Below are 14,434 nucleotides of genomic sequence, written 5' to 3'. Positions count from 1 at the left end.
GCCCTATTCATATCTTGCAGTATATTGTAAACATAATGAGATTTAGAGATCCAGGCAGTTCAGTAGTCGGATCAGTTTATCATAGGAGCACGCAAAGCAAGACATCACACTATGACTGCAGCAGGGCGTTGTTCAGGTAAACGTACAGGAGTTTTAAACTTGATGTAAACAGTGTATGAAATCAGTATATACATCTTCCCAGATAGTCCATACTTTGATGCAAATTTTAAGAGAAACAGGACAGGTAGTGGCGGCATTCCCAGACTAGAGGTGCACTGATTCCTTTTTGTTTTTGTCTGACCACAAGAGGATTCATTGGTTTACATCACGTACACTTCTTACTGTGTGATGTGTTTTTTTTTTCTTCAATTGATTGTTTGTTTTGTCTTTAGGCAATCCTCTTATCTAATGATGTCATTTTATAATAATACTAATAAGCAAATGACAGTGCCATTCAGTGTGTGTCTGGCACCTCAGTGCACCACGAGTTTGGACTATGAGCCGTTACACTTTCTCCTCAGCATGTGCTGTCTGATGATCCGACACTACAACTGTGTGCAGCCTTCATTTTCCTTCCTTTTGTTCCTGAGTTTGTGTAGTTATTGGACATGAGTGTTGCCGGGAAAAGAGAAACGACGTGCGACTTCTTTCCTTTCTTCTTTCTTTGGTCCATAGCAGAAAAAGCAATAAGTTGTACACTAGAGTCTCTTCAGCTTTTGTGCTTTTTCCATCCTCAAAACGACATTCCTCCACCACTCTTCGGTGCAAATTGGAGAAGTGAAATGACACTCCTTCCCATCCCACAGTTCACTACTGAAACTCTGAGAAGCATGCAGAGAAAAGAAACATTAATATACACGTATTTACACTTTGAGTGTGTGTTGATTGTCGTCTTTCTTTCATACCTATTGTAAACACTATGAAGATAATGACAGCCACACCCAGCAGCATCGCCAGACAGCTGAGCAGCATAGACAAACGCCCATACTTCTTTGCTCCTTCAATATCTCCTGTATGGAGAACAGACCTCGACTAACGGGAAAGGAAAGGCAAGAAAGTGATCAACAATTAATTATTAAAACGCAACAGAAGCTAAACATGTCGTGTTTGAAAAGCTTCCAACTGTATTTATAATCTCCTCAAGCACAGACGGATGATACTAGTCTGCATTGTGTTGTTAAGAACACATTTAGAGCTGTAAATACATGGAACACTTACCACATTCGCGTACCACAAGGCGCATATGTTGAGCGGCACGGCGGGGCAGAAGCAGGACAGCACAGCGAGCCAGAGGTAACTCGGCGGGACGCACCCGGGCGGCCCGGTGGAGGGCAGCGGGCCCAGGCTGAGACGCGACAGGGATCTGGGTGTGGTCGCCAGCTGCCCGATTGAGCCCGACTTCATCGGTGATCTGTGTCCATTCTGGTCCGCATCCAGGGACCGGACGCTCCCTCTGATGTTGAGGGAGAAGGAGTCGGATGGTTTGATGTTGCTCTGCCCGGTGGGCTCCGCGGTGGCGGTGCTCAGCAGCTTCTCGGTGTCGTGGAAGTCCGTGGGGTTGGAAACTTCCCTCTCGCCCAGCGCGCTTTTCCCAAAGGCAGCATCCGTGTTGATAGCCATCACTGGAAGATAAGAACTCTCCAAGTCTCCTACTGCCTGTCTGACCGAGCCGCTTTCCTGTGGACGGAGATGCTGAAGAGTCGTCCTTCAGATGTTCTCCATTGGGGGTCATTAGATTAAATATTATAAATTCAGAGAGACTAATACCTTCAAGACAACCTATTTAATTAAGTAGTCTAACTGCATCAAAATGTCTTATTGATGAGTGAGATGTTATTGATGTCTGCGTCCCTCTCGCGTTTAGTTGGCGTTGCGCGTCCAGACGTGCTCCTTGCCTTTACCCCCCCTCCCCTCTTCTCTATTATGTAGTGAGGTATTACCGCATCCCTTACATCTCCACAGCTCATTCCCAGTGTCGGAGGCTTATGCAGCAGACGAGGCGTGTGACAATGCAAAAACAGCAATTAAACCTCTTTCGAAGTGAACACGCGCGGTGCGTAAAAGCTTTCCATTTACGCGCGGGGGCATCCGCTGGATCAGCATATAGGACACCGCACAGGGTGTGTGACGGAGAAAAAGAGATGGAGAGTGCGTAAAGTAAACCCCATGAACCGTAAATCTCTCGAAAGACGCACGACGACCGAGGTCCGCCTTTAAAGTTGGATTCTGCCATTTTACAGGTGTTTGTCTGCAGGTATTCAAACTTTATGGTGCCCCAATCCCGCCCCCTTAATCTTTCTTTGGCCGCGAATAAAATTCAGTCTATGTGCACTTTACGTATATAAGTATATGTATATTTATTCTTATCACTATTATGTGTCAGCTTTAGTTATTGCAGATTAAGATTTTACATAACAAACCTTTTGGAAAATATCAGTGGTGAAGGAAGGATTCAGATCCCCATCTTCAGTAAAATGATCATTTCCAAATGTACTAAAAATGCTCATAATGCAAGTAAATGTTACACTATTATATGATTGTTATTAATGCATTAATATGTAGCTAACATTGTATTGTTGTCGCTGGTATAGGTGGGGTTTAAAATACACCAACATCATATAGACTGTCATATGTTGTGTAAAATATTAATGCATTAATAGATGCATCTTAGGTTGTGGGAATATACAGTTCCATAAAAGGAGATACTCAAATGCATATAATATAAGTACTTGTAATATAATATACATTAAATGTGTACAGTTGATTAAATACACTTGCAGTTGCACCCCACCATGGAAAATCTGATGCATTATTGCAGAATAACAACCCAACCAAGAAGCAAATAATCGTAATAATATTCCAATAAAATATTAAATGTGTTAAATGTGTCAACCAAATTTATTTAATATAATATAGACCTCAATAGGGCATTCCTTGTAATACTACTGGACACTGAACATCATTTTTCAGATAACGCTCGAGCCTCCACTTCCTCTCAGACAATAATAATCATGGGATATTTAAATCTAATTTTACTGAAATTATTTCACCACATATTTAATATCGTCTTAATCCACATTAGGTGGACGTAATCTGATTTAATTGTATTAAGTAAAACAAGGCTACACGGCGCCCTCAGCCATGTTTTAACCCAGGGATTCCCAAAGTGTGGTGCGCGAGCTGCCTCTAGGGGGTGCGCGAGGAAAAATGTAATGGTGGTCTAATGGTGTAATAATTAATATTAAACATTCTCAGGGCTCTCAAGTGTCATTTCGGTCTTAACTCACGCACTCCCGCCACACATCGTATTTCTTACGCTGAAAAAAACTCTCGGCTATTTAATGTTTGAATGCAGGGGTGATCAATACGTCGATCGTGGTCGCCGCAGAGCTCCGACGCCGGTCACTCGCCCCCCCCCCGTCAACAACTCTTGCATTCTGTTGCGTTTTTTTTTAAGGTGTGGGGGATTGGGGGTGCGTGAACCCGGTCGGGATGTAGAAGGGGGTGCGTGGTCTAAAAAGTTTGGGAACCCCTGTTTTAACCTATTGTTTGAAGAGTATCTCGCCATCTAGCGGTGATTTTGGGGAAACTGCACCAAGATCGTGAAAATGTAGATAAAAAATTGCAGGAATGCTCCCGTTTCAAATTATTTCCTTAATTTGTCCATGTCATTTCCTTATAGTCAGTGTAGACACAATACTCAAACTATCATCTGTTCAGTTTCCTGATATTTCTGGTGTTCTTTCTTGTTGATGTGAATCAACAGAGCTCAAGCTGCAGGGCTAAGAACAAACTGAATGCACGGTGCAATTGAAAATTACAAGTATTTTATTTGACAAACATGACGATAGAGATATATTTTGTCTAATTGACGACACAAATTTTATTCAGAATGCTTCCTTTATTAAACAAATCCAGATCACAGTAACATAATTAATCAATTAACCTGATGCTGATCAGGCAAATAAATAGAGCAGAAGCATTATTTCAGAACCAATGAGTTCCTCAGTTGAGGAAAGTTGGTCGTTTGTGAAGGAATCCATTGACGCAGTCGGTGATATTAATAACCCCCTCAAGAAAAAAATGTCAACAACATGGATTCATTCAGTTCTGACTTGCTGATTTGTTAATGTGAGAACAAACACCACATTCAGAAGTTATTGCATATCTAAGGACACTTTTACATTCAAACATCAGAATTTACTCTGATCTTTCCCACTGTCTGTTTATTGCATCTTTGCTTTTTGCACTCTGTCTATATTTAATATTTTTGTATTTGATTTGTCAGTGTTGTTGTGTGTTGTGTATGCATGTGTGTTGTATATTACATATATATTTTGTTTTGTATTTTACTTTATCTTACTTGTACACTTATATATCTTTCATCCCTGTTTCTTATATTTTGTGTTTTGTTTTTTATTCTTGTGTGTTGCTGCTACTGTCTCGACAAATTTCCCCTTGGGGATTAATAAAGTATATATCTATCTATCTATCACCAGACTTTAAAGTTAAAAGTGATTTTTTGATAAATCTATCGTGTGCTTATTTGTGCGTGTGGGTTTTTTTTCCACACAAAAAAGAGCAAAAATAGTCTGAGAAAATAATGTGTTCTTCACTGAGAAAGCAAAACATGACAAAATGTAAGCAGGTTTTTGTGAGGATAAAAATGAGAATAAACGTAATTGCTCTATTGCCTCAAATAAAACACACCGTACATGTGTTTAAAACCAGATTATAAACACTGGCCGGTCTGACTGAGCGTGAGAAACACTTTTTCCTCCGCCTTCTTCTCCGCTTCCTCATCTCGAGTCATCCGCGGCAGCGCTGACCAGAGCAGTTCTTCAGCTGGCAGCTTTAGCATGTGTACGGGAACATAAAGCTTGCCAGTGAAGAACTGCCGTGCGTCAGCCATTTGGGGGCCGAGTGTGAGGGCGTCAGCCGGAGACGTGGAGAGTTCCAACCGGGCCGGAGTGACGGACAGCCGGCTTTGACGGAGACTCCTTCTCCTTCCTCTGTCCGCTTTAGCTTCACATATTCCTGCAGAATGAGAAGAAGAGATCGTTTTAACTTCCCCTCTAAGCTCGGCCTCTCCACACAGCGAGAACGTCTTAAGATTTATTCTCTTATTACGATGCTCAATATCACAGGCTGGCCTCTTTTCTCTCCCCCCACCCCCCTACCAGTTACCGTGGTTACAAAAGCGTGAGTGAGAGGGCGATGAAGAGGAGCAGACGGCCTCTACATGAAGAGAGCAGAGCTCCTGGAATCCTCTCAGAAGTGATGAGGGGAACAATTAGTTTTGAAGTCTTAGTTTACAGAGCGAACGTTCTGGCGTTTCCCCGAGAGAAACCCTGTTCCTCCATGTTGACGCCTGGAAGCGGTTCAGAGCTCTTTGCTTCAGTCGGACTAGAAGTTGCAAATACGTTTAAAGTTTAGTTCAGCTGCTTAATCTGGAAATAACACGTTCACATATAAACGCTCATTTAATACATATAGGTCAAATTGTGTCTACATTTATGCCACTACATGTATAATTAGTCGCCAGTTTAAGACCAGATATCTGTCAAACTAATGACATCCCAAGCTATACTTGGTGCTGTGCTAATTAATAAATGTTATAACACATTAAACTAATCTGCAATGTGACCAGTAACATTTCTCTGTCAGGTACATTTAGTACAACGCTGTCCTCTGAAGTAGAAGGACACGGTGAGGATACAGTTGTGTTCAGAGGGCTTTGAGTCGCTTTTCTTACTGATTTTGGGCTACAATGAGTTAGAATAGCAGCATAATTCAATATTTTTAATATTTAAATGCCATGATAAATTGGGAGCACCAGAAAGTCGTCTCATCCTCGCCTCGTGGTGGGGAAATCCGCCCCTCTTGTTTCTCCACCGTTGATCACATCGTTTGCTAAAACAACTAATCGGACCACTCCAGAAGCCAACGCAGGTCTGGACTTCAAATATTTTTATCGTGTGGTGATCTTGAGATAATGAGCTCCACTCCATCTGGCTGACAATGAGTAACACGTGCTGCACATTCCAGCATCAAAGAGAACCAGAATAATCTCAGGTATGTGAGTGTCCCACGGCCAGCAGACTGTGCACAGTAGGGGGGGGGGGGGGGGCAACAATACTTATGAACATTTTACAGCTGCAGGGACAAATCAGTCCGTCTCGCAGTTTGGATTTGACTTCAGAATCCTCCAGACTAGGGTTCAGGAACCTTTTTGACAGAGAGCCATAAAAGCCAAATATATTGCATTGAGAGCCATATAGTATTTTTAACGTATAATTGGATACGACCAATAACAGACGGCCGTTTAGTTTAATAAAAGAACAAAGTCGTGCTCTTTAAGAAAAGGGATCTTACATTACTTTTGCTGTAATCTGGCGCGATAGAGAATCTTTATTTTTTCCAACTCAAAATTGTCTGGGAGCCATATGCCGTCACCGGAAGAGCCATCGGTTCCCGACCGCTGCTCCAGAGAGTCGTCTCTATTGAGACACATACCTGGGATCAATATGAAATACATAAGCGCTGTACGTGGAAAATCACAACATGTTCCTCACGACATGACGAGTGTCAGTGAGTCAGCGTGCAGAGAGGCCTGTTGGGACTCGTCAGTGACGAACCTTTCCACAGTCAAATTCATCTTTCCTTTCTTCTTCTTTTAAAGCAAGGACTCATTCATCGTCTACAATCAAGTGTTTTGTTTATGGAGTCCTGGAACTGGAATACAAAATGGCGCTGGTAATTCCAATGAGAGTTGCCGTCCCCGGAGATGTTCTTGGTGGGTCTGACATGTTTTGCCGCTTTGCAACACTGATGCAGTCGACCGCCACACTTCATGCTTTTCTTATTTAAATAGTCAAGTTTAATGTTTAATTAAAAGGCAACATTCATTGCCACACACTTTGAGACGGTTTTTGGCCGTTGCTCACTCGTGCGTGAGGCAATGTCACGGTACGGTTTGGTCTTTTCCTGGTTCACTTCCTCTTTTTGTGACCTATTGCCAAGAGTAGGATTCGTTCCTCTTCCCACGATTTAATGGCTAAGGATTTACAAATATTAAAACAATTAATAGTAATAATTGGACTTTTAGTGCCACTCGAAGAGTCCGGTTCTCAGCTTTAACCCTTGTGTTGCCTTCGGGTCATTTTGACCCGATTCAATATTTAACCCTCCTGTCGCCTTCGGGTCAATTTGACCCGATTCAATGTTTAATGTCGGTGTTCTTTCGAGAGTCAACAAACAAACATAAAGTACCTCACACTTAAACTTGGAAAACAATATTAATTCTAATAATTTTCTGGAGATTTTAATAGCTGGGGTCATATTGACCTCAAGGGTAAAATATGTTAGTAAATATAAAGGTAACAGGAGGGTGAAACATTGAATCGGGTCAAATTGACCCGAAGGCAACACAAGGGTTAAAGACACTGTAAAAAAAGTTATTAAAAAAAAGACATTTGCATTGTTGGTCAATGGAGGAAACAAGGAAACACGACTAGAGGTCAAGGATGCTTAGACACAGTCGTGTGATACGAGCTAAATGCTAAAGACACACTTATACAGCGCTGGATGCGTGATATCTACCAGAATTACTACAGATAAATCTAAGATAGATCATTTTTAATTGTCTGTGAAACAATCTTACTATAACATGCGAATGTAACTTGTTATCGTTGACAAAGCTAACATGCCGAGCACAATGTTCACCATCATAGTTGAGCGTCTTTGCATGCTAATATTTGCTGAATGACGGGAAAGACAGTCCTTCTGTAAATATTGGTTCATAAACCAAAAGTATAGATGATGAAAAGTAAAAAAATCATCCATCCCAAGGGGGACATTAATGTGCGAACCACCCAGTAGTTGAGACACTCAGTGTTTACATGATGGTATCATTTGAATCTTGCTTTTGTCGGACTCTGCTATCTTTTGGGGGATCTGCTATTATCCCAATATCCATGGCAGTGAGTCATTCGAATCATTGGCCTTTGAAAGCATGTCATATCCGATACGATAGGTGGCGCTGTTTTCATCACAACTCGTGGTGATTCAGCCATTTCCGCTTGACCTCTTCACCACTACCAACAACAACCAACAACAACAACAACAACATTTCGAGAAAGATGGCGAACAGAGAGCAAGGCGAAGCTACATCCCTCTACTATTCTTGCATGAGGTTAATAGTGACATTATCGTCTCTTTCGACTTCCGGGTCACGACATGGGAGGGAGGGGGGAGGAGGGCGGCGGGATCTCAAGCATGCGCAAAGACGCAAAGTCCAGTTCCTGATCCAATTCACCGTTACATGGCGCGATAGTCGAATTATCAACCGGATCGGATAGAGTTATCCAGGGGTGTTAATCGGATCGTAGTCGGACCGCACATATTCCGACAAAGGTGTTTACATGAAACGGATAATTCGATTTCAGTCCGACTAAGCCAGTTATTCAAATGCATGTAAACACGGTCACTGTAGGACAAGAAGAAAAAGAAAAAAAGAAGCCGCCATTGATCCCATCAGGATCATAAAGGAGACTCCTCCCCTCTCAGGCCCGCTCTGCACACACGGAGGCAGGAGGACGTCCACGTCCTCGGGCCACACACACACACACACACACACACACACGGACAGTTACTGCCACGACCTCGAACTGAATACCTTATTTGTTCCCTAGCCGCTCCTTCCACAAACAGTGACTCTATCTTTACGTTCACAATGACGGGCAGTGTGTTGAGCCCCCGACTCTTTTTTTCTTGCGCCACTCTTTGCCATGTCTCTTCTTCTTCCTCTTCTTTTTGGGGCTTTCCTGTCTTTTCTGTCCCCTCCCTCTCTCTCTCTGATCAGACTGTCCTGCATTCCTGACATTCCAGCTGCGCATGCTAAAAATTCCACCCGGCTGCTGTGGGCTGAAACGGTCTCTTCCACTCCTCCTTTTCCATCCCGCTGCATCCTTCCCCCCATCTCGTCGACATCTGGTCCGCACCGGACGAGGCAGACGTGGCTCCACCGTCAGGTTCACCCTCACCTCCCCTCTGCTCTACCCCCCCCACCCTCCTTCTCTCCATTTCTCTGGCCTTCTCCAGAGCGCCAGTGTGGACGGCCTTGAGGCTTTTTATTATACATGGGGCAACCGTGTAAGAGGAGACAACACACATTCTGATGCACAAAAGACTGAGCTTATCTGGGACGTGCATTCTCAGGGAGCAAAAGAAAGAGGAAAGACACGCTGGAGTTGAGCGGATAGGATGTGCGCGTCAGAGAGAAGCGGGGATGATGGCGTGCACACAGGAGGGTGTGAACCAACCAAGCACAATGCGATGAGGGATTATCGACCTCAATGGGCCCGGGCAGATTTATTTACCCAGAGCTTGAATGTTACGTAAAAAAGATGAATCATAAAAGATGAAATGCAAACAGATAGAAGGCGTGTCCAACTAAGACAGCCATTATGCCGGGGGGGCGGGTCAAACCTCGGCCCGTGCGTCGAGCACCTTTTCATATTTGGGGTCACGCTGCTGTGGGAATCCGAAATAAAGACGACAAGATGAGGCTCAACTGTCCGACCTTCAGCACTGAAGCTGCGTGAGGAAGAATTGCAGAAGTGTCACGTGAAATGGAAAGGAGTTGCATTTCTGCTGCTACGGCCCCGTGTATGGAAACGTGATAATTAAGCGGTTTTGTAATACATTACTCCGGGTGCATTCCTCTGCTGTGGGTGTGGCCCCGCCGGGGAGCCTCCACTGGCCCAGATTGTAGTCTGCAATGTCGACCGATCATTTTGGACTGGGAACCGGGACAAAGACAGGGAAAGGGCGGTGGCTTTGGCGACACAGGGAGCCTCTTCTTTTGCTCAGCTGGCTGTTTCCAGGACTATCTGCCTTCAACCCTGAGATTAGAACAAATAAGGGTGTGTGTGGGTTTTACTTGGTGGGAGTAACAGCTGAATGCCATTATGAATTCACGACATCCTGGGAGATGGCGCGAGGCCCACGAGCCTGTCCTCGGGCAGTCTGTGCCATTTTGTTTGAAAGAACTGGATTTTTTTTCTTCCCTTCTTTTTCTCTCTAAATAAACCTTCAGAACACATACCTTCTTGCCCCATCCTCCCCTTGACAAGGCACGCAATAGGAATGAAGGGTGTAACCCAAGTTGAGCAAGATGGCTACACTTCTGCAAATGTAGGCAATAAAAACGACCCGGGCAAGGTTGCAGATTTTTTTCCCTGGATGCAGGGCGAACCCACATGTGTGGGGAAGATGAGCTGCTTTTTAACCGACACCCTGTAGTTGCCATGTGATCCTCATCGACAGGGAGGCTTATGTCACACTCCGGGTTGCAATGGCACGCATGCAGCTCGTGACACAGCCTATTGCGCATTCCGATCAGCACACTGAACTGTGGCAGCACAATTATGTAACACGCGCTCCGTCGTACACCACAGTAAGCTTTTCCCCTCCTGACCATTATCTCAGAGAAAGATTACTGCACTTTGCTTTAAAAAAAATGATTCATAGAAGTGTCAAATACTATAAATACATTGTATGTAAATGAGTTGAGGGGACAAGAAGGCCTACGTACTTTGTTACGTCACCTGCTTTATATTTTTCACCAATCCCAAACATAATATACATGAGTTTATCTTTCTTTTAAAGGAAGCTGCCAGGTGACTGCTGGTGTCACGGCTCGGCCCTATAGTTATCTTCCTGATTTTCACCTATCCCCTACTTTAGCACAGGCTTTTTCCTCGGCCTATAATGAACTCAGCAAATTTGAAGGGCTTTGATCGCTGACACTTTCTGACACATTTGGGCGACATGAATGAGAGACTTCACGCTTTAGCACATAATACAACATCTCCCTGTCACATGCTCACACATGACTAAATGAATTATATGGAGCCTAACGTAAGAAGACATCTTTAAGTGTTGATAACATGACGTCTGTGTGAATTTAGACATCAGATTTATTTTGTAAAGCATCTTTTTAGCTGCTATCAGTCAAATACCGGGTACTCCACGCAGCATATTAACATATCTCACATCTAAGATTTCTAAAGTGCCCATAATTCATAGTAGGTCCTCTGAGTCAGTGGGCCTGGCCGATATGAGCCATGACACATAGACAGGCCCGACGCCAGAACTCCTATAACACCACTTGTATCTCCTCCACGATCTGACGACGCAAATGTTTGCAGAAAGCTGCGGCGAGTGACCGGGAATCAGACCCGGGCAGCTGCGTTTACACTGAGGTAATGTCACGGGCTGGTTCCGGCGCAAAGTGGGTCATCGAGCCGCCACGGGAGCAATCCGCCTGACAGGAAGAAGCGTTCAGCCCGCAGAGAGACACACACACACACACACACACGTACACGTACACACACACTCACACAGTACACAGCCCCACCTTGACCACCGGCCGGGGAGCTGCTCCAGCTCGGCCGACCCGTCTGGACGTCCAGCGGAGTTTACTGCGGCGGAGTCCCGGACCGTCACCAGGGTGTGTCGAGGAAAACGTGGCTGTCGGGTTTCTGAGGATATCAAAACCTTAAGTCGTGTTAAGGCTTCAGGAGCGAGCCTACTTTACTAAGGACGCAGCGCAGGACTTCAGCCCCTCCTTTTACACAACTTCTCTCTCTCTCTCTCTCTCTCTCTCTCTCTCTCTCTCTCTCTCTCTCTCTCTCTCTCTCTCTCTCTCTCTCTCTCTCTCTCTCTCTCTCTCCTCACAAATACTCCCAACGCACACCGGCTTCCCACTCCGATCAGCTGGCAGCGTGATGACGTAGGCTCTGACGTGCCCACGCTGCGCGCGGCCCACATAAGGCAGCAGATTAACCTGTTAATAACAATTCACGTACGTCTACTCTACACAGAGATAAAGGGAGTGTATGTTTAGTCTCACCAAACCGTGCCTCAGTTGGAGCTGCCTATTTAAAAGAGAGACACTGTTCCTCCTAAAATAGCTATAAAGTGAACTAACTGTTCATATAAGACCAAGGATGTATAGCCACAACATCCCTGTTAATTGTATTGCTCATGATCCTGAACGTCTCATTTGTAAAAGAGAGACTGTGTGTTTTGTTAAGTTACACAAGTTGAGTCCTGTTTCATTCATCTGTGACAACATTTTCGTTTTAAGGCGTCCTTGTCTCAGTTGTGTGCGTACATGTTGCTCTCCTCTGCTCCTGACTGTGTTGAACGTCTCAGGTATAGAATAGAAATCATGCAATGTCAACATGTGATATATTCAGGGGGGAGTTTTTCTGACGAAGCCGCTGTTACATTTTCAGTTTGACAAAGCGCTGCGTCAAGACAGCCGGTCAGCAGGTCAGGGTGGACGCGTTGACACTCGCACACGGGCCAGTGGGTTCTCTCTCATGTGACCCTGAGCTTGTCACCCTGTAGCTTTAAGGTTGCTGCACTTTGAGAAGCTGCTTCGTTGCCGTCACGTGACACACTGAGCTCACACAGAAGGAAAAAAAACCTGCTGTCTCATTCCTCTTCCTGTTTTATAACAACTTTATAGATCGCTGAGTCACTGATTCTGAGAGATTTCGATTTTGATTCAGTGAAATCACCTCAGTGTTCACCTCCTTCCATTTTCACTCCGTTTAACCTTCAATGCCGTCTGATTCAGAGACAATGTCCTCTTCAGAGGTGGAAGTCATGATGAATCATTGATCATCGTCATCACAGCAATAACCGGCAACATTATGGAGGATCAGTATACAAAATATAAGAAGTACACACATACCATTTGGCGTGTTTGCACAAGCTTGGAAGCAGATGCCCGTGCACTTACTGCAACTCAAGATGCGTGTGTGTGTGTGTGTGTGTGTGTGTGTAATAGTGTCTGCAGCAGATGGAGGAGCCACCATCAGTGGCTCTCAAAGGGCAGAGTTCAAAACACATGAACACTGAGTTGTGGGTCAAAGGTTGCGTGAAGAGTTAGAATGGGTGTAAATGTGCTTTGTGTGTTACTCGTGCAGACGTGTGACTTATGGTTTGGTTTTTGCAAAGTTCTGTCACTTTTACAGCGAGAGGCCCTTAGAAACACACCTGTATTATTATGCCTGCATGCATCTCAATGTGAACTTTGCCACTACTGCTGTATAGATACATGTTATCTGACTCAGCACCATGATTTATTATTATATATATATATATATCATATCTATTTCTGTAATTCTCACTGGAAGAGATATGTAGGGTGGAAATGCAGAAGCAGGACAGGCTTGTTTGAGCTCAGTGGTTGAGACTATTCGTGGCGCAGGTGGGTGTATGTTTTTATGTTTTAGTCGCAGACAGAACACAAGCAACCACGTTTAGTTTCGGAATGACTAGAAAGGTTACATACTTTGAAAAGGATTGTGCGTGAAATGGACAGATATCTTTAACTTCATGAACGTAGCGTGTGCGTGTTTGTTTCTGTGTGTACATGAATGTGACTTTGTACTGAGGAACCCAGTGGGGTGGGGCGGGAGGGGGGGGGGGAGATAGGACAGGATCCTATGGGACAAGATTAGGATGGAAACTCCCTGGGGAAAAACCAGGCTGTGGATGTTAGAGGCGACATATGAAAACCTCATGTAGCGATTTAAACGGATATGGTTTCACAAATGGAGTTACGTTTCGGGAACATCAGTAACACACATTAGCACTGACAGGCAACAAAAAAGGTCCAGAGATTACAAGAGAGCACAGTATTTAACAACACTTTCTTAAATGAGAGTGGTATATTTCCCATCACGTTCCATTTTAAGCTCCAATAATCAATATTGTTATTGCATGGATCACGTCTTTGTAAAAAGGGTGGTCTGTAGGACGAACACAGAACGTTCTTTATCATGTTCATCTCCAAATTAATGCTGAAGTTGTTTAGTTGCTGTTTGTGATGGCAACTAAATCACTGTTGCATTTAAAGCCTGTTTTTGCTGCAACTATGTGGCCATCACATCAATTATTGTTCTTTGACATATGATTTGAAGTGAGACTATGTAACTTTAAACCAGTGCACAGGGAACTGACCTTGTAATGTCAGTTAAACGATATGTATCATATAGATAACAACCAATAGGCTAGAGCTGTTTCGAGTGTGTGCTTATGAGTTTGCATCATTTGTGAAACAGTATTCCTTTGTTTCTATTTTTGTAAGTTACAGAGTCTTATTTTGAACTTTTGCGGACCCTAACTGATTCATTCAGATGAAAACATCAGGATAATAATGAAATAGAATAGAAGCTAGATATATTATATATTTGATAGCCTCTTCCTCTTTTGTTTTTTATTGTGGCTTCAGCTCAAGGTCGGTGTTCTTCTGTCCAGCTCACTCAAACAACTCATCAATGACTGAAGGACCACTGCCAAAATTAATCTAAGGCCTTAAAATAGTTTAGAGCAGCAGCTCTCACACTACTCT

The 14,434-nt window shown here is 43.8% G+C and overlaps 1 protein-coding gene and 1 long non-coding RNA gene across 2 annotated transcripts; both read right to left on the bottom strand.

Moving 5' to 3' along the window:
• Positions 1 to 58: 58 nt before the first annotated feature.
• On the bottom strand, positions 59 to 1,620 carry LOC130192021 (trafficking regulator of GLUT4 1-like). The gene is made up of 3 exons (XM_056411850.1): positions 1,219 to 1,620; positions 906 to 1,032; positions 59 to 821 (listed from the first exon to the last, which is right to left on the bottom strand). Exons 1-3 carry the CDS (start codon positions 1,618 to 1,620, stop codon positions 811 to 813), a joined length of 540 nt encoding a protein of 179 aa, XP_056267825.1. The 3' UTR covers positions 59 to 810.
• A 2,190-nt stretch (positions 1,621 to 3,810) lies between these two features.
• LOC130192028 (uncharacterized) lies at positions 3,811 to 11,572 on the bottom strand. Its single transcript, XR_008831314.1, has 2 exons — positions 11,423 to 11,572; positions 3,811 to 5,037 (listed from the first exon to the last, which is right to left on the bottom strand). It is a non-coding gene; the product is annotated as an uncharacterized LOC130192028 (long non-coding RNA).
• Between the last annotated feature and the right edge of the window lie 2,862 nt (positions 11,573 to 14,434).

The sequence above is a fragment of the Pseudoliparis swirei genome, chromosome 3 (assembly GCF_029220125.1).
Source record: "Pseudoliparis swirei isolate HS2019 ecotype Mariana Trench chromosome 3, NWPU_hadal_v1, whole genome shotgun sequence".
NCBI classification, from domain to species: Eukaryota; Metazoa; Chordata; class Actinopteri; order Perciformes; family Liparidae; genus Pseudoliparis; species Pseudoliparis swirei.
Note: the sequence above shows the minus strand (reverse complement) of the source record. Positions and strands in the feature narration are given on the sequence as shown.

Bases quoted from the DNA above. Each gene is read 5' to 3' on its own strand.
- LOC130192021 (XM_056411850.1), bottom strand. From the start codon at position 1,620: ATGGCTATCAACACGGATGCTGCCTTTGGGAAAAGCGCGCTGGGCGAG. The intron at 1,033-1,218 runs GTAAGTGTTCCA...CTTTCCCGTTAG, and splicing joins CCTTGTGGTACGCGAATGTG to TCGAGGTCTGTTCTCCATAC.